Here is a 27,111-nt window from a genome sequence, read left to right on the forward strand (position 1 = left end):
TCGTCTGGTCCTATTTACACTACAGCTTCACATTACATAAATTGAGACAGGGTACCAGCCATCCGGAAAGATGGACACAAGAGGGCGGTGTTCAGCGAGTTTGTACACTTCTAAAAATAGAACAAAAAATGTTGGCGACAGACTTTGAAAAGGTGCACCAGAAGAAAGTACCTATAATTATGGAGAATCGGGTCACCCGTTAATTATTTTGCAATTGTATCTGGCTTTTGTGTGCAATAATTGTAAGTTGTTTAAATCCCCACTCAGATAGGGCTACTGATGAGTGGCATTATCCAGACGTTTGTTTCCCGAGGAAAGTTGGGGCAGCTAGACTGTGTTGGCAGGGGGGGGGGGGGGGCTAATATCGCACTGAGGTATTGTTAACGCGCATTTTATGTCGAGCATACAAGCTAGAACACTCTTGCTGCTGCTCTAGCAGCTGTAGACCCTGCCGATGATGTCCCGTGTTCGATCTGCAACAGAGGCGACTGAAGGAGCGTGATTCAAAAGGTGGGCACTATCAGAAGGAGTTTCGTACTAGTTAGCGGCAAGCGGGGCAAAATCAACAGGGAGGACACAATCTCCGCGGCCTGCCACACACCGCTCTTAAAGACAGTGGACGCTATTGGTAACTATCAAAGACCAGTCTTCTCACTTGGTGTATCTCAACATGATATGCATAAAATAGCAAACCTGTGAAAATTTGAGCTCATCGGTTGTCGAAGTTGCGAGATATTAATGAAAGGAAAAAAAACTGGTCAAACAAAGTTGTGTGCTTTTAGATGCTTGATTTCGAGACCTCAGATTCTAAACTGAGGTCTCGAAATCAAGTTCGTGGAAAATTACTTCTTTCTCGAAAACTACGTCACTTCAGGGGGAGATGTTTCTCACAATGTTTTATATGATCAACCTCTCCCTATTACTCGTAATCAAGAAAGGTTTTATGATAATAATTTTTTTGAGTAATGACCAATAGTGTCCACTGCCTAAAAAGTTTTAATGAAACAAGTGCGTGTTGCATTTCGTCAACAGAGGGCCTCCTTTAGCTCAAGAAGCCAGCACCACATGCCTGACTTTGCATCAGAGGCTGATATTAATAGAGCGTCTCTAACCATGATCAATCATTCACGGGGATGGTTTTTACTTGCGGTGTGTTTCTTTAGTGTGTTAAAGAAGACGTAATGTTTCACTTGGGGAAAATTCATCAGCAGGCGCGTGGAGCAATTCGGACACAGACTTCTTGCAAAGTGGAAAAAATGTGGAACCTCTTCTCAGCTGATGCACCACTGGGAGGCTGAGAGACAATCGATCTACGGTAATAATTTTAAGTCCATCCTTGTTAATATAAAATTTGAGTGGGAGCATGCATGCATGAGGGTCCGCACGGTTATAGCCCAGTGGCGGCGGTTTGTGCAGTAAAGACAAGACAAGACAAGACAAGATAAGGTATGATTTTTTTTTAAAGTGTTCGGTGGCAACTTAGATCATTTTTATTTCTCCTAATTTGGAGGGCCGTAAGCTATTACCGCTAGAAACTCTCTTTTAAATTGTGAGTTTGAAGAAAAAAAATGTGAGTTAAAAGAAGAAAACAATAACCCGGACCGAATGTACTTGCCACTCTTTTATTGATGTGGTGTATTTTCTCTATAGAGAGTTTCTGGTCCCCGCAGAGCGCCGCCGTGACTATTTTGAGGGGGACACGATGGGGTGCATTTTTGTTTTCATATGGGGGTACTTCTAGCCAAGTTTCCGCACTTGCTCTTTTCGTTTGGTTATTGACTTTGAAAAACAATACAGCAGCTGCTTTGGGTAGAATGCAATTTTAAAGTACTGCGGTTATGGAAAATGATACCACCGTTCATCACACAAAATTTGAATCTGAGAAGCGTTACCGACAGTAACATGTTTCAGATTGTATAGCCAATATTGCAGTTTATTCTTTCTGCGTGGACATAACCGCGCTCCAGACTCTCGGCAATGTATCTAAAAAACTCTACCACCCTGTGAAATGAAATGTTTTCATAGTGGTTTATGGTTTCATTGAAACAACCAATAATGGGTTCCAATTTGCATAAAATAAGAAGTGTGTGATGCATATTGTTCATTTGAATATTATTTTCCAAAGTTACATGAGAACTGACTTGACTTTGATAGACCTATTGTGATTACTACATAACACGAAAACAATTCCCAGTAGCCCGGCTGCCGTTATCTCGTTGTAGCTTTCTCCGTCCAGTAATTTACCTCTAATGAGTTTAAATTGGAGCCTTGATTGAGAATCACATAACACCGTCAATCACTGTCAAGTGACGACCTCGCACAAGCCATATTGTGGAGGTCTTTGCTCCATCATCGCCGGGGAGTCATTAAAGATTCACTGAAAATCGAGGCCATTTTGGAGGCTTAGGCGACGAAGCATGGGAGGTAGCGAAAGGGTCAGAATTATCTGTGCATGGAATGATAGGAGAATTATATCGGGTTCAAAGACCGGGTCAGATGTTTGGTTTTTGTCAACTTAGTTCTGATTGATTTTGCACAACTTATTCTTTTCAAGAAAATTGAGTTGAATTGTTGAATGTCTTTTTGTAAGCACATTATTACTTGTACTTAAAGGAACAATTGTCTTGGATCGGACGAGTTGGTCAATAAAAAGCGTTTGTAACCGTTTGTTATAAAATGCATATGGATAGAAAGATCTTTTAAAAGTAGAATACAATGATCCACACAAACATGCCTCGAAATTGCGTGGTTTTCCTTTTACTCTGCAAACTAATACGGTCGGCCATTTATGGGAGTCGAAAAATTAATTTGACTCCCATAAATGGCCGACCGTGTTAGTCAACGAGGTAAAAGGAAAACCGTGCATTTTCGAGTCATGTTTGTGTGGATCATTGTATTCTACTTTTACAACATCTTTCTACCCATATGCATTTTATAAAAAACGGTTACAAACGTTTTTCAAAGACCAACTCGACCGATCCAAGGCAACGTGTTCCTTTATACAATGTAGCAATTAATTATTTATATGACTGGTCTTGAATCTGTCAGTTTGACTAAACTCAAGAGTTTTATGTCCTTGTCCAGTCCAAGTCTTTGTCTGTCACTTCACATTTATTTTTCTCCTGCATATTGGTAAAAACGTTAAAAAGCATGATTAAGTATCTTAAATTTGTAATAATGTTCCAATCGTTGTAGTCCGTACGTAAATGCTTACACTATTATTCGATCTATTGTTGTTACCAACATTTGAGTAATGTCTGAACTATTTCCATTCAATATAAGAAAGATCATAACGAAAGTCATTTGTGAAAGTTTCAGCCGAATACAATAATATTGCATATTATGCACTTGTTGAGAAACGGCATAAAACTCACTGTCACATTTCTATCAAGAATGTATAACCCATTCACGTCGAGCGAGGTGACCAATCGAATCTTTTGGCAGCAGCAAACGACTCTTTCATTTTAAACCAAATGGGGCGACTCCAACGAAAATTGGTTCGCAGGATTCTTACCACCATTATCACATTTTGTAAGCTTTCGGATAGAAATTCTAACACGCAGCCCCATCAGTTGGCTATAGCCCCATTCTCTGCTGGCACACAGAGCTACGATGTTGCACACAAGCCACATGCTCATTGATTTAACATGTTTTAGGGAATGTGTCGGCCCCAGTCTGTCAAAGCAAACAGTACAGACCCAAGACCCAATAACAAGCAAGCTGTCGGGTTAAATATCGTCAAGTAAGTATCCAGCACACACGGAATGCAGTCGTGACGGCCCATTCAGAGCGGATTCATTACTAACGCCCCCCCCCCCCCCCACCTGTATACACGACCGTTGATGAAGGAGATATCAGGATCCTTCGGGCGGATGCTTACCTTATGTAGACTCTCGTACGGCGGGGGAGAGTTAAAAGTAGGGTGTACTTTTGGTTGTTAAAGGCACTGGACACCTTTGGTAATATTGTCAAAGACCAGTATTCTCACTTGGTGTATCCCAACATTATTATGCATAAAATAACAAGCGAAAATTTTTACTCAACTGGTCATCGAAGTTGCAAGAAAATAATGGGGGGGAAAAAACGAAAGAAAAAAAAACTCTCATTTTATAAAATTGTGTGCTGTAAGGCAGTTGTGGTGAAACTAACCTCCTTCTCTAAAACTACATTACTTCAAAGGGGTGGTTTCTCTCAATGTTAAAATAACATCAACAGCTTTCAATTTTTTTTTACCAAGTATTGTTTATTGTCATTAAAATGTGGAGTTATATATCACCAAAAATGATACCCTTCCTTTAAGACAAAATTATTGGTACAGGACTGTCAGAGCTGAAAGTTTTTGTGTGACCAAACATGAAATTACAGACCTGTGAAAATTTGGGCTTAATCCGTTGTGTGCGTGAGGAGAAAACTGTGAAAAACCATGCACAATTATTTTAAGCATGCAAATACATTGTCCTAATGGGGAGAGGTTGATAGTACAAAACATTGTGAGAAACGGCTCCCTCTGAAGTGACGTAGTTTTCGAGAAAGAAGTAATTTTCCAAGAATTTGATTTCGAGACCTCAGATTTACACTTTGAGGCCTCAAAATCAAGCATCTGATAAAGGCACACAACTTTGTCTGACAAGGTTTTTTTTCCATAGTTATCTCGCAACTTCGACGACCAATTGAGCTCAAATTAATTTTCACAGGTTTGTTATTTTATGCAAGTTGAGATACATCAAGTGAGAAGATTGGTCTTTGACAATTACCCATAGTGTCCATTACTTTAAAGCTCATTGCGTAAAAAAAAAAAGGATTTTAGAGTTTTGTCAATTAAGACTTTAATAATTTCAAATGCAGAAAAAGAAACAATTATAAATTCTGAAGTCATGCAGCAATTTTGTTTCAGGCGAAACGTAATGATGTTTTGTATCGGCAATTCTGCTTAATTGCTTTTACCTTCACTGTATGAGAAATCCACAAAAGGTTAACCGTTGATAATGTCCATGTACCAAGGTGGATGGCATAATTAACAGGATATCATTGTTGTTGATAGATATAATTAATTTGGATGATGTACGTCAGTTCCGCCATGCCAATCGGAAACCATTTTATTTTAATTGTTTTAATTTGAGCCCACATGTTATTACATCTTTCAGTTTGAAAGGGCCTATAGTGGATGACACTCGTGCCTAAATCGTTACGGACTGTGAAGGGTGTACCACTGTTTTAGCCCAGGACTATAGGTGGTATCGGGCCCAGCCAGGCTCCTTCCTGGTGGATGATGCCTAAATCCTTACGGACAGTATTAAAGGGAAGGGGGTAACCCCGTTTCAGCCCCAGGAGTAGGTGGCAACGTGCCCCTACGTGAGAGTTCATTTGGATCAACAACCCTCCGTGTCCTTGCGTTGTTTTTTACCCTCCGGGCAAAATAAGAGAGCAAGATATACAGCGAATCCAAATTGTACGACATTTTCTGTTTGGTAAAAATTGCTGTGCATTGCAAACTTGTATTATGCATACATTCTAATAATGTGACCATTTTATGAGGATTACCTCTTGTTACAACTATTAGGATTACTATGTGCATATAATGTCTGGTAATGAAACCAATGATGCATCATTAGTGAACGTAGCTTTAAAGCCCGAGGAAACCTGTAAACATTATTGTGCTTGCTATGTGTACAATAAGTTTAACAGTGTTCTTCCGACACCACACACCTAACTGAACACTCAACCATCAGAACACTCTCATCTGCTCGCAACCGGACTTCCACAGTATAGTATGCTGCTCCCCAAAATGTGCAACAACCTCCCAGTATCCATTAGAAATTGTAACTCTTTGTAAAGTTTCAAGAAAATCTCTTAGAACTTTTCTGTATTATTGCATTTTGTTGTTGTTTGCTCACACCCTACAACGCGTTGATCTTGTTGGAAAGCCGTGTTTTATATGTTCGTAGTTATTCTATGTGCACAACCGGCTTATACAATATTCCAACCGAAGAACAAAACAGAAATGGTTAATTGTCTTGCTCACGGACACCAAACTGTCACGGCTGGGACTCACACCCACATCTACTGATCAGAAACATCAGAGCTTGAGTTCGGTGCTCTTAACCGCTAGGCCATGACACGTTTCAACCCTTTAGGCCTACACGAATTGTTTCTTTACAGAGCTTAGGAAACTGCCGAGTTCTCAATATACATCGGTGTTAGGGCAAAAACAAACAAGTAAATAGTTAATAATTAGCTTGGATAAAGTTGATTAATTTTTGGGACCTGTCACAATCTTACATCACCATCAGTCACGTACAAACAGTCTGCATAATTATGATAAATATTTCCTGCAATAAATTTGAGTGGCACATGCAGCAATATTTCCAATATTTCCGACATTTTTTCCTTGCCAGATTTGATGACGAGAAATCGGGCGATGCAACTTTCAGATAACAGTACCAAAAACTGTGCTCAATTTTACGATCATTTTGTATAGTCAGCAAAACGTCTAAAACCTTCATCCTATCTTGATATGGGGAAACTGGAAAAGCAGAAGTTTGGGTCGAAGCGGAATATAAAAACACTTCTTTATTACCGAAAACCAACACCAGAATGAAAGCTAAAAATCAACACCAAACACTATAATCGGTCTTTCTGGCTTGAAACAAGCGTGTGTAAAGTGTTTCCCGTGAGCGCAAAGGGACACTTTAACCGGTAATGATACTATTCAACTCGGTTTCGGTTACAATGAATCGAATTCACTTAAGACATGAGTGAACAGTTACATCATATACTGGTGATACTTGTAACCGAATTCCGGACGTGTGAGTAATCGAAGTGTGTTATTGCCGAAAGTAGATTCTCCTCTCAGCCAATGACGGCTTCATAGCGCATGCATCTGTTTAAACCATGAGTGAGCTGTCGGCACATAATTGCTGACATTTCCGTGGACACCTTTGGTAATTATTTGTCAAAGGCCAGTATTCTCACTTGGTGTATCCCAACACATACATAAAATAACGAACCTGTGACCATTTTGGGCTCAATAATGGGCATCAAAGTTGCAAGAGAATAATGAAAGAAAAAAACACCCTTAATGCACAAGCTTTCAGATGCCAATTTAAAAGGCTTCAGGCCTGAAAATCTCGTTTAATATTTGAGTGAGAAAATTACATCTCTCTCAAAAACTACGTACTTCAGAGAGAGCCATTTCTCACAGTGTATTAAACCGCTCTCCATTAAAAAGCAGTTTTTATGCTTACACTCATTTTGAGTGATTCCCGGCACATTATGTATGCTGACACACATTTAATATTTTAGGTTATCTTTACAACCACGTGGTCAGCTCTGTCACTCTATAAATTTTGCATGTGTAGAGACTTCTTTTCTTTGTCCTTGTACTTACAGGCACTGGGCACTATTGGTAAAATACCGCCAGATGGAAGCCCCAACAACCCAAGCAGCCGATTTCACAAAACGCTAGGATTAATCTTATCTCAAGTTAGGACGAGTTACTAAATAATTTGTTTAGCCCGGCCTATACTTTATTCCAAGGCTGGGACTCTTCCTAAGTCCTAAGATTAATCCTAAGTTGGGAAGAGTTTGGTGAAATCGACGGGCTGGTCAGTTGGGCAAATTGTCAACACTTTATCCCGTTTCTCTGACTTTCAAATCTGACATAGAATATTTTGAGGGCCCAATGAGGCCGCTCTGTTATCTCCTATTTAGTGGGATGCACCCCCACGGTCCCATTTCCTGAGAGCAACAGTCTCGCGAGACAGTTACAAGAAAGCCGTTTCGCTATGACAGGCATTTAACGACTTGTCCGCAAGCCTACAAACATGAAGGTCCACACAATGTCTTGCTCTAGGGTGCAACCCACCAATATACATATGTAGCGAATAACTTTAACCATGGAGCACAGAGCGTCGACGTCATTAATTGTTTTGTAGGCCCTCAAAATATTCTGTTCTCGACAGATTTGGCCCCAAGAAAAAGGATACAGTGTAAACATTTTGCCAAATAATGTGAGCTGGGGGTTGTTGACTTCCAACTTTTATTTTGTATGACATTCTTAAGCCCTGAAATAAAAGGTCCCATTTGCCGGAAGGTGGATATTAGTTAGGATTGATTCTCGGACGTTTGGAAAATTAATTAAACTGGTTTAGGGGTAGTCTTATTTGCAGGGTTGATTACTCGACGGGCGCTGCGACTCCCTATACATGTATTCAATTGAGCCGGAGGGTTAAAGTTAAAAAGTCAATGAATAATTTTCATTTTAATGTAAAAAGCAGTGGGCTTCTAAGTATTTTTGGTGTATTTTTTAACAATTAGATTTTTGCACTGTATATGCAACGGGAGTTTATTTAGTGGGACGCTCCCTCAATGACCCTGCCCACTCCAACAATACCAAGCATGTCAAAATCTATGTTCAGCCGACCTGATGTTTTTTCCAAAATGCAAACATTTTACTCCCCCATAAACCCTGCCTTTAGGACAAACAGGTCAGAGCTGACAATGTTTATGATTTTGTGTGATCAATCTTATACATGAAATAAAAAACCTGTGAAAATTTGGACTTAAAGACACTGGACACTATTGGTATAGTTGTCAAAGACCATTTCAATAAATATGCATAAAAAACATTCCTGTGAAAATTTGAGCTCGATTGGCCGTCGAAGATGCGAGATAAATGAAAGAAAAAACACCCGTGTCACACGAAGTTGTGTGCTTTCAGATGCTTGATTTCGAGACCTCAAAATCTAATTCTGAGGTCTCAAATAATCAAACTCGTGGAAAATTACGTCTTTCTCGAAAACTACGTCACTTCAGAGGGAGCTGTTTCTCACAATGTTTTATACTATCAACCCCTCCACATTACCCGTTATACCAAGTAAGGTTTTATGCTAATAATTATTTTGAGTAATTACCATAGTATCCACTGCCTCTCATCCGTTGTGTGGGTCACCATGCACAATTTGCAGCATGCAAACACCATTTCAAAGAGTTTGGATCGTTAATTCAGCTGTTGCTTTTAAAACAGTATAGGTATTTAGAGTGTTGTCGTTTTGAGAGGGAACTTATGCAAAAAATGGCAACATCTTTGTTTAGCCGACCTACGTCTTCTAAAATGTAAACATTTTATTTCTTCTATAAACCATGATGATTTACTCTCACTTGTTTATCCCATGTTGTTTACTATACTGCACGGATTGTTTGTCAGTGCAATTATGAACGACTGATGAGAAATGTATACCATCTGCAATTTTGGTATCCCAGTTTAGGAATGCTGCAGCTGTAACAATCCAGAAGGTTGTAAAATGTTCTGGAGCTCGTGGAATTTTTTGATGTTTCTAAAGTAGAGAAAATTCGACAAACAAGCTGAGTGCATATGTATGAAGCCGTACGGTGAATACCTTCCACTATTTAGTAAAAGCAATAGAGTAAGGAGCTCTGTCCTTATGGTAAAATACACTGGACACCCCCCCCCCCCGGTAATTGTCAAAGTTCTCACTTGGTGTATCTCAACATAATAAATGCACAAAATAACAAACCTGTGAAAATTTGAACTCATGATTGGTCGTCGAAGTTGTGAGAGAATAGTGGAAGAAAAAACACCCTTTCGCACAAGTTGATGTGCTTTCAGATGATTTCGAGATCTCATCTGTAATGCTAACAATGATATTGAGTAATTACCACTAGTGTCCAGGGCCTTTAAGCAGATCTATGAAGCTGTGCCTTGTATAAGCACAAAACTTGCTTAAGACACGGCTATAGCTATTGATAAGCAGAACCACAGGTTACCAGTAGACATTACATTGGTCAGTGCATTTGGAACTGGTGCCCTACTCAAGTTTTGCTTGCCAAAGAAATTTGCTCATCAGTTGCTTTTTCTGCTTAGCAGTTTTATGAAATGAAATTGGGCCATGTCCCTCTACAATAGTGTCAGCCGCGTGTTTTTAAGGCACTGTACACTATTGGTAATTACTCAAAATACTTGTTAGCATAAAAACTTACTTAAAATGAGCAATAAAGAGCTGTTGATAGTATAAAACATTGTGAGAAACGACTCCCTCTGAAGTATATTTTGTTTTTAAATAGGTAATTTCTCACAAACATATTATTTGAATTTAATAAAAGACTTCAGGCCTAAAAGACTTGTTAGGTCTTTTTCTCTCATAATATTATTCTCTTGCAACCAATAGACCTTATGCACATGACGTCATTTCAGTACGGCGCCCTCGCCATGAGGTCAAAGGGGGTTGTTCATTGGCCAATTTATGTGCCTTTCGATTGTTTCGTCACCGTTTGACCTCAAAGATGGCGGCTGGATGACGTCAATGCATAAGGTCTATTGAGTCAAAATTTCACATATTAGGCCTATTTGTTATTTTATGCATATAATGGGATACACAGAGTGAGAATACTGGTCTTTGACAATGACCAAACGTGTCCAGTGCCTTTAAAGGTGTTGGGGGTATAATAAAGTGACATTATTTATCCATGTTGGACGTGTTGCTTTAAATTACCGAGGGCCAAGTTACGCTTTTCCCTCCGGCTTTAGTACAGATAGCTCCCCACAATGGGCTTTGATTAACAAACTAATAATATCCGGTACTGCTTCGTGAGAATTCGAAAACACGATGGCCTGACCTACTTTGGAGCCAAATCGATAGCGGGTGTTTTTACTGACCAGTGACGGGCATGATCTGACACGCTCACGCTGGCAAGTTATACGTTTCTCGTAAAGACACACAGAATTATAATTGTGTACACCCTTAACAAACCTGGGTCGAATTTGACAACGACTCCAGATCCCCAGGGGCCTTTACCTCGTTTTGATCAGGTTGACTCTTATTCTTATAGTCTCGATTAGAACAAGTATGTTTTATTGTCACACATAATTGCAATAATGTGAAATTAACTTTGCTTTGCGAGTCAACAAAAAAAAAACAATAAAAGTGCTGTTTGTAGTACAACGAACTGAAACCACGTATATAAGCTACACAATGACAACGTAAACAATATGCTAACATTTTGTAAAGATAACAACAGCAAAAAGTGGCTGACCTCCAGAAAGCATTGTTAAATGTATTCAATAATCTAATCGCACTTGGATAAAAAACGGTTGCGAGTTACGGTTAGATCGCTCTGAACCGCTTTGTTCTCATCAGTTCAAATAAAACATTCGCAACTGCTTTTCTCATGAGCAATGTGTCATTGAAACAATCATAAGGACGTTTTGCTATAGATCAAATTTGTTTTGAAGATAAAATCATTTCGCTTGACTGACGCTGCGTTTATACCGATTGCAATTTATGGGAAAAATTAATAACAATTTTCAATTTCAACGATGTGTCCACAAAAGGCTTTACAATTTATGATTCAAAAGCAGTGGAAATTTATTCAATTTTCTCCGATGTTTCTCAAAGTAATAGAAAAACCTTCATTAGTTACCGCATATGAAACGACCACTACCGGAGCAATATTAAATATCAAACCCGGTTCGAGAAGCCTGCCGAAGCCAGCATAAATATTGAACGATCGCAAGTTGTATTTGCAATCAACCCCCATAAACGAAATTGCGCTAGAGTTTTATTTTTCCGGATTGGCGTGTTTGTGTTCCATTTAACTGGCAGTCCCAATTAACATGCCCCAGCGACCATGAAGGACGAATAATAACGGGAGCACTCGCTGCAAAAACAATAATGATGAGTATACAAAACAAATAAAATGACTACGTCGCTAGCCAGTAGTAGCCTCCAATAAATACCGGGGCAAGAACACACAACCAACGGTGGTATGAACGGGCTGGACGCCCTCGGCCGCCCCCCCCCCCCACCCGCCAACACCCCCAACCCACACACACCCACACACACACAGAACCTTTGCCCCGAATCTTGTCCCAAAAATGAGGTTGAAAAGCTGACAACATCAAAAAGCCTCCCTCCTAATTATGTATTTGCCTTCTTACCCCCACCCCCTGCCCCAATCCCCCCCCCGTTAAGAAATTGTCCGGTATACCGTTGATAATCCAACCTTAGACAGTTCGCTATGCCTATTGGTGGAGAGCGCGTCACGTGGGTGTGTATAAACCTTTGTTTATGACCAATACAAAGTGTTGAAATATGGGCGTGACACGCGAGCTTGCACCTGTTCTTATAAGACAGTTTGTTCATTTGTATTGGTCGAGAGCAACGGCTGAAACAGTTGTGCCACATCACGCGATATGTACGCGCGACGCGCACAGCATTCTCTTATAAGAAGTTGTTTACCCGAGGGCGGCGGAGGGCTTTACCATTTCATAGCTGGAGGGGTGTTGTGTTGAAAGAAGTCGTTGTTTTTGCATTCATTTTACTTTTTGACTAAAAAGTGTTGATTTTTTTGACCGAAAAGGTATTTATGAATGGGAATCAAAGTGTGTTGAATCGGTTTTCAACTGGTGGTTTAAACCCGCCGAGGCCTGGTTCTTGATAATTTACTTCGACTTCGTCTCGGTAAAATTATCAAGAACTGGGCCTCGTTGAAATTAAACCACTAGTTGAAAACTTCTTCACCACACAATGATTCCCTTAATAAAATGATCCACACAAGTATTACTCGAAATTGAACGGTTTTCCTTTTACGTCGCAAACTAACACGGTCGGCCATTTTGTGGACGTAAGAGGAAAACGGTGAAATTTCGAGGCATGTTTGTGTGGATCATTCATTACTACTGTTAAATTATATATCTAACCGTTTGCATTTCATAACAAACGGCTTCAGATGCTTTTATCAAAGACCAACTCGACCGATTCAAGGTAACGCGTTTCATTTAAGCGCCAAAATGAAGTCACGAATTTCACTCAACATGAAACGACAATGCTGCAAGCAGCAAAACGTATTATAGCCAGTAAATACCGGCTCAGACCGATTTAGACCGGTGCATTCTCCATGTAGGTTCCAACACCCCTAGTGTATTTCCAATCTCTAACCCTAACCCGAGCAAGGACCACATCTGTAGTTATTTCTTTATGCAGTGAGCATGCAAATCACGATGGAATTTAATTGTCGTATATAGGTGTGTCGGCATATCGAGCAGTCACTATAAAAACCACGTTAGTGCTGTAACGGTTTCCCTGGTTAGATTTTGCTAAAATACTAAAAGAACGTAGGCTGCGCAATGCGGGATTCGTGTTCTTAAAGGCAGTGGACACTCTTGGTAATTACTCAAAATAATTATTAGCATAAAACCTTACTTGGTAACGAGTAATGGGGAGCTGTTGATAGTATAAAACATTGTGAGAAATGGCTCCCTCGGAAGTAAGGTAGTTTTCGAGAACGAATTATTTTTCTCACAAATTTGATTTCAAGACCTTAGATTTAGAATTTGAGGTAAATTTTCTGAAAGCACACAACTTTGTGTGACAATGGTATTTATTTCTTTAATTATTATTTCGCAACTTCGATGACCGATTGAGCTAAAATTTTCACGGGTTCGTTATTTAATGCATAAGTTGAGATGCACCAAGTGGGAAGACTGGCAATGACCAATAGTGTCCAGTGTCTTTAAAGTATTGTAAACATCTTTATAACTTCAACTGCATCTGCATGCGATGTAAAATTTGTGTCTGTTTTAAAACATCAAAATATTAGCGGTCCAACTATTTTAAATGTCTCTCTGACAAAACAAAATAGCAGGTTTAGCGAAAACCAAAAGCTCTCACGCTGTGATTGGCTGTTGATGATTAATTATTCACTGACGTAACCAGTGACGGGGCGGGGCGCTAAAGGACCACACCCTGCTCAGAACCCTTGCTCCACCCTTTGTACCCTCAAGTTGATATAGGCCTATTCGAAAAATAAACTTGTCCGTATGCCAGAGCAGTGTGTTTGCCTGCCACGAATGTACACTGAACATGGTCATTGTGTGAAGAAAGGTTACATAATAGTATTACGTAGTCTGTACTCATGGAAATAATAAATGTCCATTTCAGACCCCAGTACGAATGCACATGCAAACTATACATGTAGCACTTTTAGCAACGATTTCCCATGGGAAACTTGCAATAATTATGCCCTTACAAAAGCGCGGGAAACCCATCGACTTGACGGCGCCGAATGCGATTTACAAACAGATTTTGCGTGTGCCGTGAATTTCCATCGTCAAATTATGACAAGATGGGTTGCGACTAAAAGTGATTATAGGCCATACTCTGTATTAAAACTCTAATGGGTTTGTTTGTTACGTGGTGACAGCAGGTGCGGCCAAATTAGGAAGCAATATCTATTAGTGCCTCATTTGTGACTACAAGGAGAAGTGTGAGGTTACAAAACCCTTACCGTTGCTGTACGTTGACGTAATTATTCTCATGCATTCAAAATGAGACACACAAATATTTTTTCACGTTATTGGTGCAACGGCGTTTAAAAAAAAACAGTCAGTATAATAGTGTTTTTATATACCAAGTTAAAGGAACACGTTGCCTTGGATCGGTCGAGTTGGTCTTTGAAAAGCGTTTGTAACCGTTTGTTATAATGAATATGATTAGAAAGATGTTTAAATAGTAGAATACATTGATCCACACAAATTTGCCTCGAAATTGCGTGGTTTTCCTTTTACTTTGCGAACTAACACGGTCGGCAATATGGCCGACCGTGGTAGTCGACGAGGTAAAAGGAAAACCACGCAATTTTGAGTGACACATGTGTGGATCATTATATTCTACTTTAAAATATCTTTCTAATCATATGCATTTTATAACAAACGGTTACAAACGCTTTTCAAAGAACTCGTCCGGCCGATCCAAGGCAATGTGTTCCTTTAAAACCAGAGGTGAGATTGGACATCAATGAAACACCCTGTAAACACAGCCACAGGAAAGGTTGCCTAACTTGCGTGTAAGCACAAAAACTTGCTAGGCACAGACATTTCTTGCTTAGCAAAAATAGGTTCCAGCCAAAATACTGTACATTTACAAATGCTGTGACAGGTACTCCACTTTTTTCTTGCTTAGAAATGGGCCCAACTTCATAGAACAGAAATAATGAGTGAGCAGGCACCAGTCGCAACAGTGTAAACTTATGGCATTTTAGCTTGTGGACCACTTTCTGTAAAGCAAGATTTTTCTGTGATTAGCAAGTTTGCATGCTTTATACGGGCTTTATGAAACTGGGCCCTGTTTGTTATTTGAGAATAACAACATGTAATAACATTTTGAAATCTTGAGGTGACACAAGAGAGACGTACGACCTTTAACACCAGGTCCACTCCATCTAGGACAGGAGGCCTACTTCATAAGAAAAACAAGAAACATGGTGAATCACAGACGGGCCCGTTCTAGAGCTCTCAGTAGAAAACATTGTTGCACAATGTTCTACTTAGCAAAGCAGTGTAGGTCTACACAGATAGATGGTATATATACTTACTAGTATACAAATATTGAGTAGCTCAGAGTGGAATGGGAGGAATATTATCGCAAGGTAAAATTTGGACGGTTCCACCGAGTGAAATGGAACAGCTCAAAATTTTACCGAGCGATACTATTATTCCTTATTTCACGAATTAAAGCCACTCAATATTTGTTTTATATAGGCTAACTGACATATAGATCCCTGTCATTTGATGTATTTTAAATCATATAGCGCCGCGTAGCGGCAACAATTAATGCACAAATTTAATAGCAATCAGATCACAGCCTTTTGCACAGGTGCTCCTTTGTTTTAGCAGCGGCGCGGCGGCGGTGTACTACTCAAAAACATTGGGAACAAGGATGATCCTAACTGTTGAATGGGAAATGCTATTCCCCATGGGCGAATAGGTATTTTTGATCGCCGGTGCGGATGGGAGTAATAGTGAATGTCACGTGAAGTAAGTTCCACCAATCAAATGACATGGATCTGTATGTCAGTTATATAACACATAATATTGAATGGTAACCCATAATTAATTAAGTCTTAAGTTATGCATCTCTTTTGTTTACTTTCAGAGCTGAAACATGTCAATCTCCTGCTTATTCATCTTCATCATTATTCCCCAACTTTACGATCATCTCAACAGTCATTACTTTCACTACAAAGAACTTCTTCCATTTGTTTTGGTCAAAGATAATTTTCTTACGCTGCTCCATTTCTTTGGAAGAGTCTTCCTGTACGTTTTCACCGCAAAACCGTATAAAATAAACGGGCTTCATCATGCATGGTAGTATGATATTACAATGGGTGCGTTCGTTTAGTTTCCCTGGGTCATCCCCGGTCTGCCCCGGTGCGTTCAAATAGCTTTTGACGTCATTCCAGGTGCTCACCCAGGTCAGCCCCAGTGCCCTGCTTGTGGAGTGGGTCACTTGGGGCTGGCCCCAGGTAAACGACGTCACCACGAGAGCGGTGAGTGGTCGTTCGTTTAGGTCTTGCCAGGGACTCACCCGAGTGAGCACCGCGGGGTAGACCCAAGGAAGCTAAACGAACGCACCCATTGGCACCCAGACACCGGTGTCGCATGCAATTATGTCCTCTATGCAATACTATCCGGAGGACATTATAGCATATGCAAAAATGTCCGCCGGACGTTTTTGCATATGCAATCGTGTCCGACCGGACGCAGCTGCGTACAATTGTGTCCGCCCGGACACATTTGCACAATATGCAGTTGTGTCCGCCCCCGTGCAAAACCGTCCTTGCAGTAAATTAAACGCCCTGGTCGATCGACGGAACACGTTCGACAATTTTTTACAAGTGCATGACATGAATGACATGGGAAATGTTCGGCCGTTGGGTATTCGCTGCAATCATAAAATACTTGAATATTCATGCATGCTGCAAATACGTAGGTTCAGTGCATGCACGCTCGCTCACGCGCACATTATGTACAGTCATGTACATGTCCGCCGGACGGTTTTTGCAAAGCCCCGGACACGATTGCATATGCAAAAGTGTCCGGAGCGGACAGTATTGCATGGCGAACACAATTGCATCTGACACCGGAATTAACATACAGGAATTGCCTATGGTGTGTCACAATAGGGGAAAATTTGTATCAGTTTATTTCTCAACGTTCCTTATAACCAGGGCTAGGATAACAATCATCACGCCCGAAGCTAAATAATTCTCGGACCGTAAACATATTAAAAAGTCCATGCCAATCATGTATCAGTTTATTTCTCAACGTTCCTTATAACCAGGACTAGGATAACAATCATCACGCCCGAAGCTAAATAATTCTCGGACCGTAAACTTATTAAAAAGTCCATGCCAATGTACTGTTGTTGTTGTTACCTAACGAATAATATAGACCTTCCCTTATGGAAGGCCGAATGGTGGTGTTGTTGAAGAAATAGATGCAATGGATATAATTGCGTTTTTATTCAAGAAAGAAGTAATTTTCCACGAATTTGATTTCGAGACCTCAAGTTTAGAATTTGAGGTCTCGAAATCAAGCATCAGAAAGCACACAACTTCGTGTGACAGGGGTGTTTTTTCTTTCATTATTATCTCGCAACTTCGATGACCGATTGAGTCAAAATTTTCACAGGTTTGTTATTTTATGCATATATTGAGATACACCAAGTGAGAAGACTCGTCTTTGACAATTACCAAACGTGTACCTTCCCTTTAACCAAAGGTTATTTGCCATTACCTAACGAATAATATAGACCTTCCCTTATGGAAGGCCGAATGTTGGTGTTGTTGAAGCAATAGATGCAATGGATATAATTGCGTTTTTATGCAAGAACATGGAAACCACGCAAGGGCCGTACAAACAAGATACAAATAGGTAAAGGATAAATAAAACAGATGCTATTTCATTTCTAGTTAAAGGCAGTGGACAATATTGGTAATTACTCAAAATAATTATTAGCATAAAACCTTACTTGGTAATGAGTAATGGGGAGAGGTTGATAGTATAAAACATTTTGAGAAACGGCTCCCTCTGAAGTAACGTTTTTTTTTCAAGAAAAAAGTAATTTTCCACGTATTTGATTTCGAGACCTCAGATTTAGAACTTGAGGTCTCGAAATCAAGCATCAGAAAGGCACATAACTTCGTGTGACAAGGGTGTTTTTTCTTTCATTATTATCTCGCAACTTCGACGACCAATTGAGCTCAAATTTTTCCAGGTTTGTTTTTTACGCATATGTTGAGATACACCAAGTGAGAAAACTGGTCTTTGTCAATTACCAATGGTGTCCAGTGTCTTTAATGCACTTCAGAAAAACACAAACAAAAACATATGTTAAAGACACTGGACACTATTGGTAATTGTCAAAGACCCGTCTTCTCACTTGGTGTATCTCAACATCCTGCATGTTGGAAAATTGCTATTACATTGTCGCTATTCACAAATCCGGTAAAAAACAGAATGTAGCAAATTATAGACCAGTATCTTTGTTACCACTTGTTTCTAAAGTGTTTGAAAGAGTTTTGTGTACACAACTTGTACGTCATGTCCAGCCTGCTATCTCTGAACATCAGCATGGATGGATTGCACCACCAATATTACTGCATTATTACAGGAAGCTTATTCTGCAGTTGATCAGAGGGGGCAGCTGGACGTCATGTACACTGACTTTTCGAAAGCTTTTGATCGGGTTGATCATAAACTTCTTATTCACAAACTTGCTTCATATCACATACATCCCCACTTACTAATTTTACTGCGTAATTATTTAAGTGAAAGGAAACATCGAGTAGTTGTTGATGGGGAATGCTCTAACTGGTATGCAGTTTTTCAGGTGTACCTCAAGGTTCTGTACTTGGTCCGGTCTCATTTACATTGTTTATAAATGATTTGCCATCATGTCTCACAAACAGATCTTTACTATTTGCAGATGATATGAAGGTTTTCCGTCAGGGTTTTAATGATTCTGATTGTGCTTCTTTACAGTATGATTTAGATAAAATACATTCCTGGTGTGCAACCTGGAAATTGCAACTTAACTTGAAGAAATGTTCTGTAGTAGTGTGACACTAAAAAAGAAGCCATGTTTGTTCAATTACACGATTTCTGGTTGTATTTTAAACCGTGTTTCCACCCAGAAAGATCTTGGTATTTTTATAGATAGCAAACTTAATTTTTTCAGCCATGTTACTCATGTAGTGAAGAAAGTTAATCGCATGATTGGTTTAGTGTGGCGAAACTTCAGATGCTGTAAAAATGAACGTGTACTTGGAACCTTGTATTGTTCTCTTATTAGACCTCGATTGGAGCATTGTACTCTTGTTTTTAACTCAATTTCTCAATCACAATCTGACCGACTAGAAAGACTACAAAGGCGTTACTTGTTTTTTATGTACAAAGTTCTTCATAACAACAATCAAGGTGATGTTACTTATTTGGAAATGTGTCAATTATTTAGCTTACCAACTCTTGCCCAGAGGAGAAAGGTTAACGATTGCTTGTTCCTCTACAAACATATCCACAGCAAGTATATTTTAACCACTGCTAATCCTTTCAGTTTTCATGTTCCAGAACGTCGTACATAGATCAGCTTCCAAGCACATCATGCATGTTCCCATGAGCCGAGTTGATGTTACCAAAAAAGGGTTTGTTTCCAGATTTTCATCTTCATACAACCAGCTTCATGAATCATGCGATGTGTTTGGGGCTAAAACATTAAATTGTTTTCGCAGACAGCTAATTAAATTTGCTAAATTATATTTTTTATTTTTTATTTTTTTAAACTGTGAACATCTCATGTGCAGCTGCTGGTCAGTTGTAACTTCATCAAATTGCTTTGTAAATCTTAGTGTTTTTATTTTATTTTTTATTTTTTAAGTTGTCTGTTTGTTGTTGTGTTTGTTTGTTTCCGCTGTTGGATGTCAATAAATAAATAAAAATTAAATAACAAACCTGTGAAAATTTGAGCTCGATTGGTCGTCGGAGTTGCGAGATAACTATGAAAGAAAAAAACACTCTTGTCACACGAAGTTGTGTGCTTTCAGATGCTTGATTTCGAGACCTCAAATTCTGAACTTTAGGTCTCGAAATCAAATTCGTGGAAAATTACTTCCTTCTCGAAAACTACATCACTTCAGAGGGAGCCGTTTGTCACAGCGTTTTATACTATCTACAGCTCCCCATTACTCGTTACCAAGTACGGTTTCATGATGATAATTATTTTGAGTAATTACCAATAGTGTCCACTGCAAATAGACCCTTATAAGTTTTCAAACATCAGATTTGGGTCAAGTATTGCGTGCCGGGCGTTTCAGGTCTTCCTAAAATGCAGAACTACTCGTTAAAATGTTCCTAAAATATCAAGACCAATTTAGCTTCCACAAAAGGATATAAAGGCACTGGACATTATTGGTAATTACTCCACAAAGAAAATAGCATAAAAACTTACTCGGTAACAAGCAATGGAGAGCCGTTCATAGTATAAAACATTGTGAGAAACGGCTCCCTCTGAAGTAACGTAGTTTTCGAGAAAGAAGTAATTTTCAACGAATTTGATTTCGAGACCTCAAAATTAGATGTTGAGGTCCCGAAACCAAGCATCTGAGAACACACAACTTCGTGTGGCTGGTAACCATAATATGGTAAGCATAATTTTGTTGTTCTTAGCTACTTGTTGTACTTAAAGGCAGTGGACACTATTGGTAATTACTCAAAATAATTATTAGCATAAAATCTCACTTGGTAACGAGTAATAATGGGGAGAGTTTGCTAGTATTAAACATTGTGATAAACGGCTCCCTCTGAAGTGATGTAGTTTTCGAGAAAGAAGTAATTTTCCACGATTTTGATTTCGAGACCTCAAGTTTAGATTTTGAGGTCTCGAAATCAAGCATCTGAAAGCACACAACTCCGTGTGTCAAGGGTATTTTTTCACTCATTATTATCTGGATACCTCGACGACCGATTGAGCTGAAATGTTCACAGGTTTGTTAACATGTGTTGAGATATACACTAGTGAGAAGACTGATCTTTGACAATTACTAATAGTGTCCATTGTCTTTAAGCAGCTCTTTGAAATTGGGCCCTGGACCGACGACGTCACTGTCTTGCAGTTACCTTTAATACCTTTTGGTTAGGGTTATTTTTTCCCTCCGGAAGAATTTCTCATTCAAATATTACTTTCAAATCAAAACGGGGAATAATAACACAAGCAATAATTTCCTGAAAGCTAAAAGTACAACACAAATCCATGCATTCTGAAATATTATACATCCTTAAGGATTATAAACTAATCCAGTGGTAGGCTCTAACGATTGATATGAGTCTTGGAAGGGGCCGATGTTTCAACGTCAATAATTATTTGAACTTAAAGGGACTGGACACTTTGGTAATTGTCAAAGACCAGAGCACTTGGTGTATCTCACATATGCATTAAATAACAAATTTGTACACATTTGTTACAATTTTTTTGATTGGTCACTGAAATTGCAGGAAAATAATTAAAGAAAAACACCCTTGTTGCACAAATTCGTATGCTTTCAGATTCCCAATTAAAGGCTTCAGGCCTGAAGTGTTTTAGTAATAAAATAAGAGTATGAAACTACCTCTTTCTAAAATTTACGTGACTAAGAGGGAGCCGTTTCTCAAAATGTTTTATACTATCAACACCTCACCATTGCTCGTTACCAAGTAAGTTGTTATGCTAACAATTATTTTGAGAAATTACCAATAATGTCCAGACCTTTAATGCACATCTGAACAGCATTTCAACCTATTCTAGACGGTGACTGCCCTGTCGTGCTTTGTGAGGGGTAGTGCTGTCTACAGTACAACGTTTAAAATGCAATTTTCGTCCATGCAGCAATTTTTTTTTTTAGACGATAGGGGAATTGTTGTTCAGGTTGCCATTATGATATGTTTATTTATATTGGCGGGTCACGCATTCTATTAGAGTAGTTGCATTCACGCGTCAGTGTAAATTGTTTGGCAGAATACATAATGTGTTCAAAACACAAAAACGACATTTTGGTGTTTAAAGACCAGTGCCCGCACTTTATGTGATCCCAAACTAACTTGTGCAGCTTTAAAGGAAGGTATACGTTTCGTAATCACTTGAAGGCAGTGGACACTAATTGGTAATTACTCAAAATAATTATGAGCATAAAACCTTGCTTGGTAACGATAAATGGGGAGAGTTTGCTAGTATTAAACATTGTGATAAACGGCTCCCTCTGAAGTGATGTAGTTTTCGAGAAAGAAGTAATTTTCCACGATTTTGATTTCGAGACCTCAAGTTTAGAATTTGAGGTCTCGAAATCAAGCATCTGAACGCACACAACTCCGTGTGTCAAGGGTATTTTTTCTTTCATTATTATCTCGATACCTCGACGACCGATTGAGCTGAATTGTTCACAGGTTTGTTAACATGTGTTGAGATACACTAAGTGAGAAGACTGATCTTTGACAATTACTAATAGTGTCCAGTGACATTAATAGCAAGAATCAAAATTACTGGTATACACGAATTACAGCAGTTCTTTCGATAGTATATGAAGTAATTTTGATAAACATTTCACTTCGAAGTGTAGTGTGGTTATATGTAAAAAAAAATATCATTTTTTTGTGCCCAAATTTTATCTGAGAAATGATACGTCAGAAACGTTTCTCAGATTGTGTATTCGTTGGAGGGACTATTCGTATTCGCTAAAGATTTTCGGCAGTAAGGGTTCGGCGTTGCCATGCGGTTAGCGCAGGGATGACTTTTAGTCACTGTGACGTCATCACTCTTTGCGTATTATATGACGTATTACACAACCTGGGCCCAATTTCATGGCTCTGCTTACCGTAAGCACAGAATCGTCGCTTACGGAAGCAGTGAATTCTGTGCTTACGGCAAGCGTATTTCACGGGTAAACGGCGAATTTTGGGTTCTGCGCGTGCGTACTCCGCGTTACTAATACTAGGCATTCTACGCTTACAAGGCTAGCGCAGAAATTCGGCGCTTGCACGTAAGCGGGGAATCGTGATCGTAAGCGCAGAATGCGGCGGTAAGCAGAGCCATGAAATTGGGCCCTGGTTAAGCGTAAAGGTTTTCTTGACAGGCGTAACAGCGGAACTATAAACGATGGTAAAAAACGAATGATAAACTTACTAGCAGTCTGAAATGTCCTTTCATTTTTGAATAAAACAAAAACAAATTTAACAACAGACAGATACTGTATGGTCCTTTTAAATTCATTACATTAAAGGTTGGATGTCTTTGGTGGCATGTTAGTTTTGGTTGTTTGTTTTACCAATTTGAATTGCGCTCCATAAAGGACAACTGTAGTTCCTACCAGGCTGCTTATAAATACTCAGGTTTTACTCAAGCCAAATTTGTACAAAACTCCGTCTCTAAATAAATTCCTCCTTCGTTTTATCCTTTTCAGAAATGACGTCGAAGTGCTCCTCAGAAGACCTGATTAGGAAAACAATTATTAATTCCAAACAAAGTCTCTTTATGGACTCGAGGTTGTCTCAGATCGTTCAAAATGTGTACAGTACTTCCTCAAAGTCCTTCTTTGATGTAACCTTTTCTTTTCCAGAAAGACGTCGCCAGCAAACCAGACTCGGGTTTTAATTCATGCCAAATTTGTACCATACTTCCTCTAAACATTTTGTTTTATCCTCTTTAGAAATGACGTGGAACCGCTCCTCGCCAGACCTGATGATAACGGACATCTTCGGAGACACGCTGCCCAATGCCACCTCCTCAGTGGGTGTCAATGTCATCAACGCCTCCATCGGCTCCATAGGAGCTCTCGGCAACCTTCTCGTGATTGCCGTACTTCTGGGCAACTGGAGTTCCTTCCAGTCCCTGACCCACATGTTCATCTTACACCAGTCCTTCATTGACCTCACCAGCTCGCTCCTCTTCATGGCGTTGCGATTGGACCACGGGCAGGGACTGCTGGTGATGGAAGGCGCTGTAGGGCAAATTGTCTGTAAACTCTGGCACTCGGAGTATTTACTCTGGGCCTTGTTCATGACGTCAACCTTAAACCTCACCTTACTGACAACCGAACGTTTCTTCGCCGTGGTGCATCCGGTTTTCCACCTGAACAGGTTTACGCGTTTTAGGATGAAAGTCGCCATGTTGGGCGTGTGGCTGGTTAGTTTCGGTTACCAATGCTACCTCGCTTTCATCCATGAACTCTCACCCACGGGGAGCTGTGTTCTCGTGTGGAAACACGGGATCACGCAGGTCTTTGTTGGGATCATGACCTTTATTGTAGAGTACCTGATACCGCTTACAATCATGCTGGTTGAGTACATCTTCATCGCATTCAAGTTAAACAGCCTGAAGCGGCCACCAACTATTACAACGATCCATATCGCGGCGCCGCCAGCCTCTTCAACTTTGCGAAAACCCACCCCACCAATCAACGTAACAAACAGGCTTTTGAGTCCCGAAACCGCAGTTTCTGATAACACCAGCAATTGCTACACGGCATTAGGAGCGGTGTCGCAATCGCAGCTGAGCAACGACCAGAGACAGTCTCCCCGCACACAGTCGAAACCTCGACTCAAACAGAAAGAATGCAAATTTTTCCGTGCTTTTCGGAATGTCATCAAAACGCTCTGTACAGTTTTCATAACGTTCGTCATTTGTTGGACACCCTCCGAATTCACGTACCTCTACTACAATGTGGGCGGGCAGCTGAACTTCGATGGGACCCTACATCGCCTCTCTGTCGTGTTGGTACTTTGCAACATGTGCGCCAACCCGTTCATCTACGCGTTGCAGTACAAGGAGTTTCAATATAATTTCAAGAAAATGTTCTGCTCATCCATATTCATGAGGAAGAAGTATCGAGTGACGACCAGAGTCCCACTCGAAACGATAAAAACTGCTGCTCAGAGAGAGAGGTCTAACGCACATAATTGAAGCAGAGAATGTGCAAACCAAATACACTTCATAACTCGTGGTTTGTAATCTTCTTGTCGTATTATTACAAAGAATAATAATATAACAATATTGAGTACTCTTGTACGACCAAAGAGCCAAGAGTCCATTGACCAATAAATTCAGCAAGTTAAAATTAACAAATCTTCACTGAGCAAGTCCCAGACCTCAGGTTGCAGTTATAATTTGTCTGCTATATAGTGTCTTTGTACATGAAATAAACAGACCAATAAATACAGCAAGTCAAAACTAACAGTCTTCACTGAGGAAGTCCCAGACCTCAGGTTGCAGTTATAATTTGTCTGCTAGTGTCTTTGTACATGAAATAAACAGACCAATAAATACAGCAAGTTAAAATTAACAAATCTTCACTGAGCATGTCTCAGACCTCAGGTTGCAGTTATAATTTGTATGCTATAGTGTCTTTGTACATGAAATAAACAGACCAATAAATACAGCATGTTGTCTTCATTGAGCAAGTCCAAGTTACAAACCTCTGAGATCAGCTTTTGGCTGCTAGTGTATTTTGTAAAAAGGGAAATAAACAATACATCATGTATTTATTATTAAAGACACTATGGACACTATTGGTAATTGTCAAAGACTCACTCTTCACAGTTGGTGTATCTCAACATAATTATGCATAAAATACCAAACCTGTGAAAATTTGAGCTCAATCGGTCGTCGAAGTTGCGAGATTAATGAAAGAAAAAACACCCTCGTCACACGAATTCGTGGAAAATTACTTCTTTCTCGAAAATTACGTCACTTCAGAGGGAGCTGTTTCTCACAATGTTTTATACCATCAACCTCTCCCCATTACTCGTAATCAAGAAAGGTTTTATGATAATAATTATTTTGAGTAATTACCAATAGTGTCCACTGCCTTTAACAAGTCTTTAGCGAGCAAATCACAGTTTAAATACAGACCTCATGCTACAGCTTTAATTTTACTGCTATACAGTGGCTTTTTGTAAAGGAAATAAAACAAACCAAAATATAGCAAGTTAAAATTACCAATTAATCATCAAGGGAACAAGTCCCCGTTGGGTGACGGTCATAATTTTCATCTCGCATTAAAACCAATAAAGACAAATCGTGGCGGTAGGGTAAAATAGGCTGGCCCTGCTCGTCGTACCGCCGATTGACGTTTATTAAAGACACTGGACACTATTGGCAATTACTCAAAATGATGTGTAGCATACAAACTTACTTGGCAATGAGCGATGGAGAGCTGTGCAAAACATTGTGAGAAACGACTCCTTAGTGAAGTAATGTAGTTTTTGAGAAAGAAGTAATTTCAGACTCAAATAATATTTGAATTTAATAAAATACTTCACTGGGGCGTGGGTCTTTTTTTTTAGGTATCTAAAAACACACAATGTGCAACAAGGGTGTTTTTCTGTCATTTCTCTGGCAACTTTGATGAACACAATTGAGTCCAGCAAATTGTCACATCAGGGTGGTATTTTATATATATGTTGGGATACACCAAGTGCGACTATTGGTCTTTGACAATTACCAAAAGTGTTTAGTGCCGAAAGACCATTTTCTCATTGGTGTATTTATCTTGCTCTATGGTGTATCCCAACATGCATAAATAACAAACATTCAGAAATGTTGGCTCAATCGGTCGTCGACGTTGCAAGAAATTAAAGAACCCACCATTGTTGCACCATTATCTGTGTGTTTTCAATGCCTGGAAAGCCTGCTTCAGCTCTCAACATAATCAATTTAATATTTTAATGAGAAATAATCTCATAGGTTTTGTATGCTAATATGATTTTGAGTAGCAAACGTGTCTAGTGCCTTTAAATGATACTAAAGACAGCAAACATGTCTGGGATGCCATTGACACAAAGGGCGACCCTCCCATGGGTTGTCCGCTCATATATCATACCGATAAATAAATCTAATGTGGCAGACACAGCTGTTGTTTTCCTAATAATAATAATAATAATAATAATAATAATAATACAGCTACATTGATCGCTTCAGCTCTTAAAGGCAAAAGCTGGGATACACCAAGTGAGAATATGACAACCAAAGTGTGCAGTGCCTTTAAGTGCGTATTGCCCTATGCCCGTAATAATTGTAGACGAATTTAAAGACAGTGGACGCTCTTGGTAAATGTCAAAGACCAGTCTTCTCACTTAGTGTATCTCAACATATGCATTAAATAATAAACCTGTGAAAATGTGAGCTCAATCGGTGATCGAAGTTGCGAGATTTTGATGAAAGAAAAAACACCCTTGTCGCACCATGGTCACACGAAGTTGTGTGCTTTCAGATGCTTGATTTCGAGACCTCA

At 39.5% G+C, this 27,111-nt stretch overlaps 1 protein-coding gene across 3 annotated transcripts; it reads left to right on the top strand.

The window, feature by feature from the left end:
• Window positions 1-1,145: 1,145 nt before the first annotated feature.
• Window positions 1,146-25,257, top strand: LOC117297880 (G-protein coupled receptor moody-like). 3 transcript variants are annotated; one of them, XM_033781053.1, is made up of 2 exons: window positions 1,146-1,315; window positions 23,530-25,257. In XM_033781053.1, the coding sequence occupies exons 1-2, from the start codon at window positions 1,279-1,281 to the stop codon at window positions 24,780-24,782; spliced, it is 1,290 nt and encodes a 429-aa protein (XP_033636944.1). In that variant the 5' UTR covers window positions 1,146-1,278; the 3' UTR covers window positions 24,783-25,257. The 3 variants fall into 3 exon arrangements, with proteins under 3 accessions (XP_033636944.1, XP_033636946.1, XP_033636945.1); XM_033781055.1 differs by lacking the exon at window positions 1,146-1,315 and adding an exon at window positions 1,416-1,446; XM_033781054.1 differs by lacking the exon at window positions 1,146-1,315 and adding an exon at window positions 19,412-19,500.
• Window positions 25,258-27,111: the final 1,854 nt, after the last annotated feature.

This window comes from Asterias rubens, chromosome 12 (genome assembly GCF_902459465.1).
Source record: "Asterias rubens chromosome 12, eAstRub1.3, whole genome shotgun sequence".
Classification (NCBI taxonomy): domain Eukaryota; kingdom Metazoa; phylum Echinodermata; class Asteroidea; order Forcipulatida; family Asteriidae; genus Asterias; species Asterias rubens.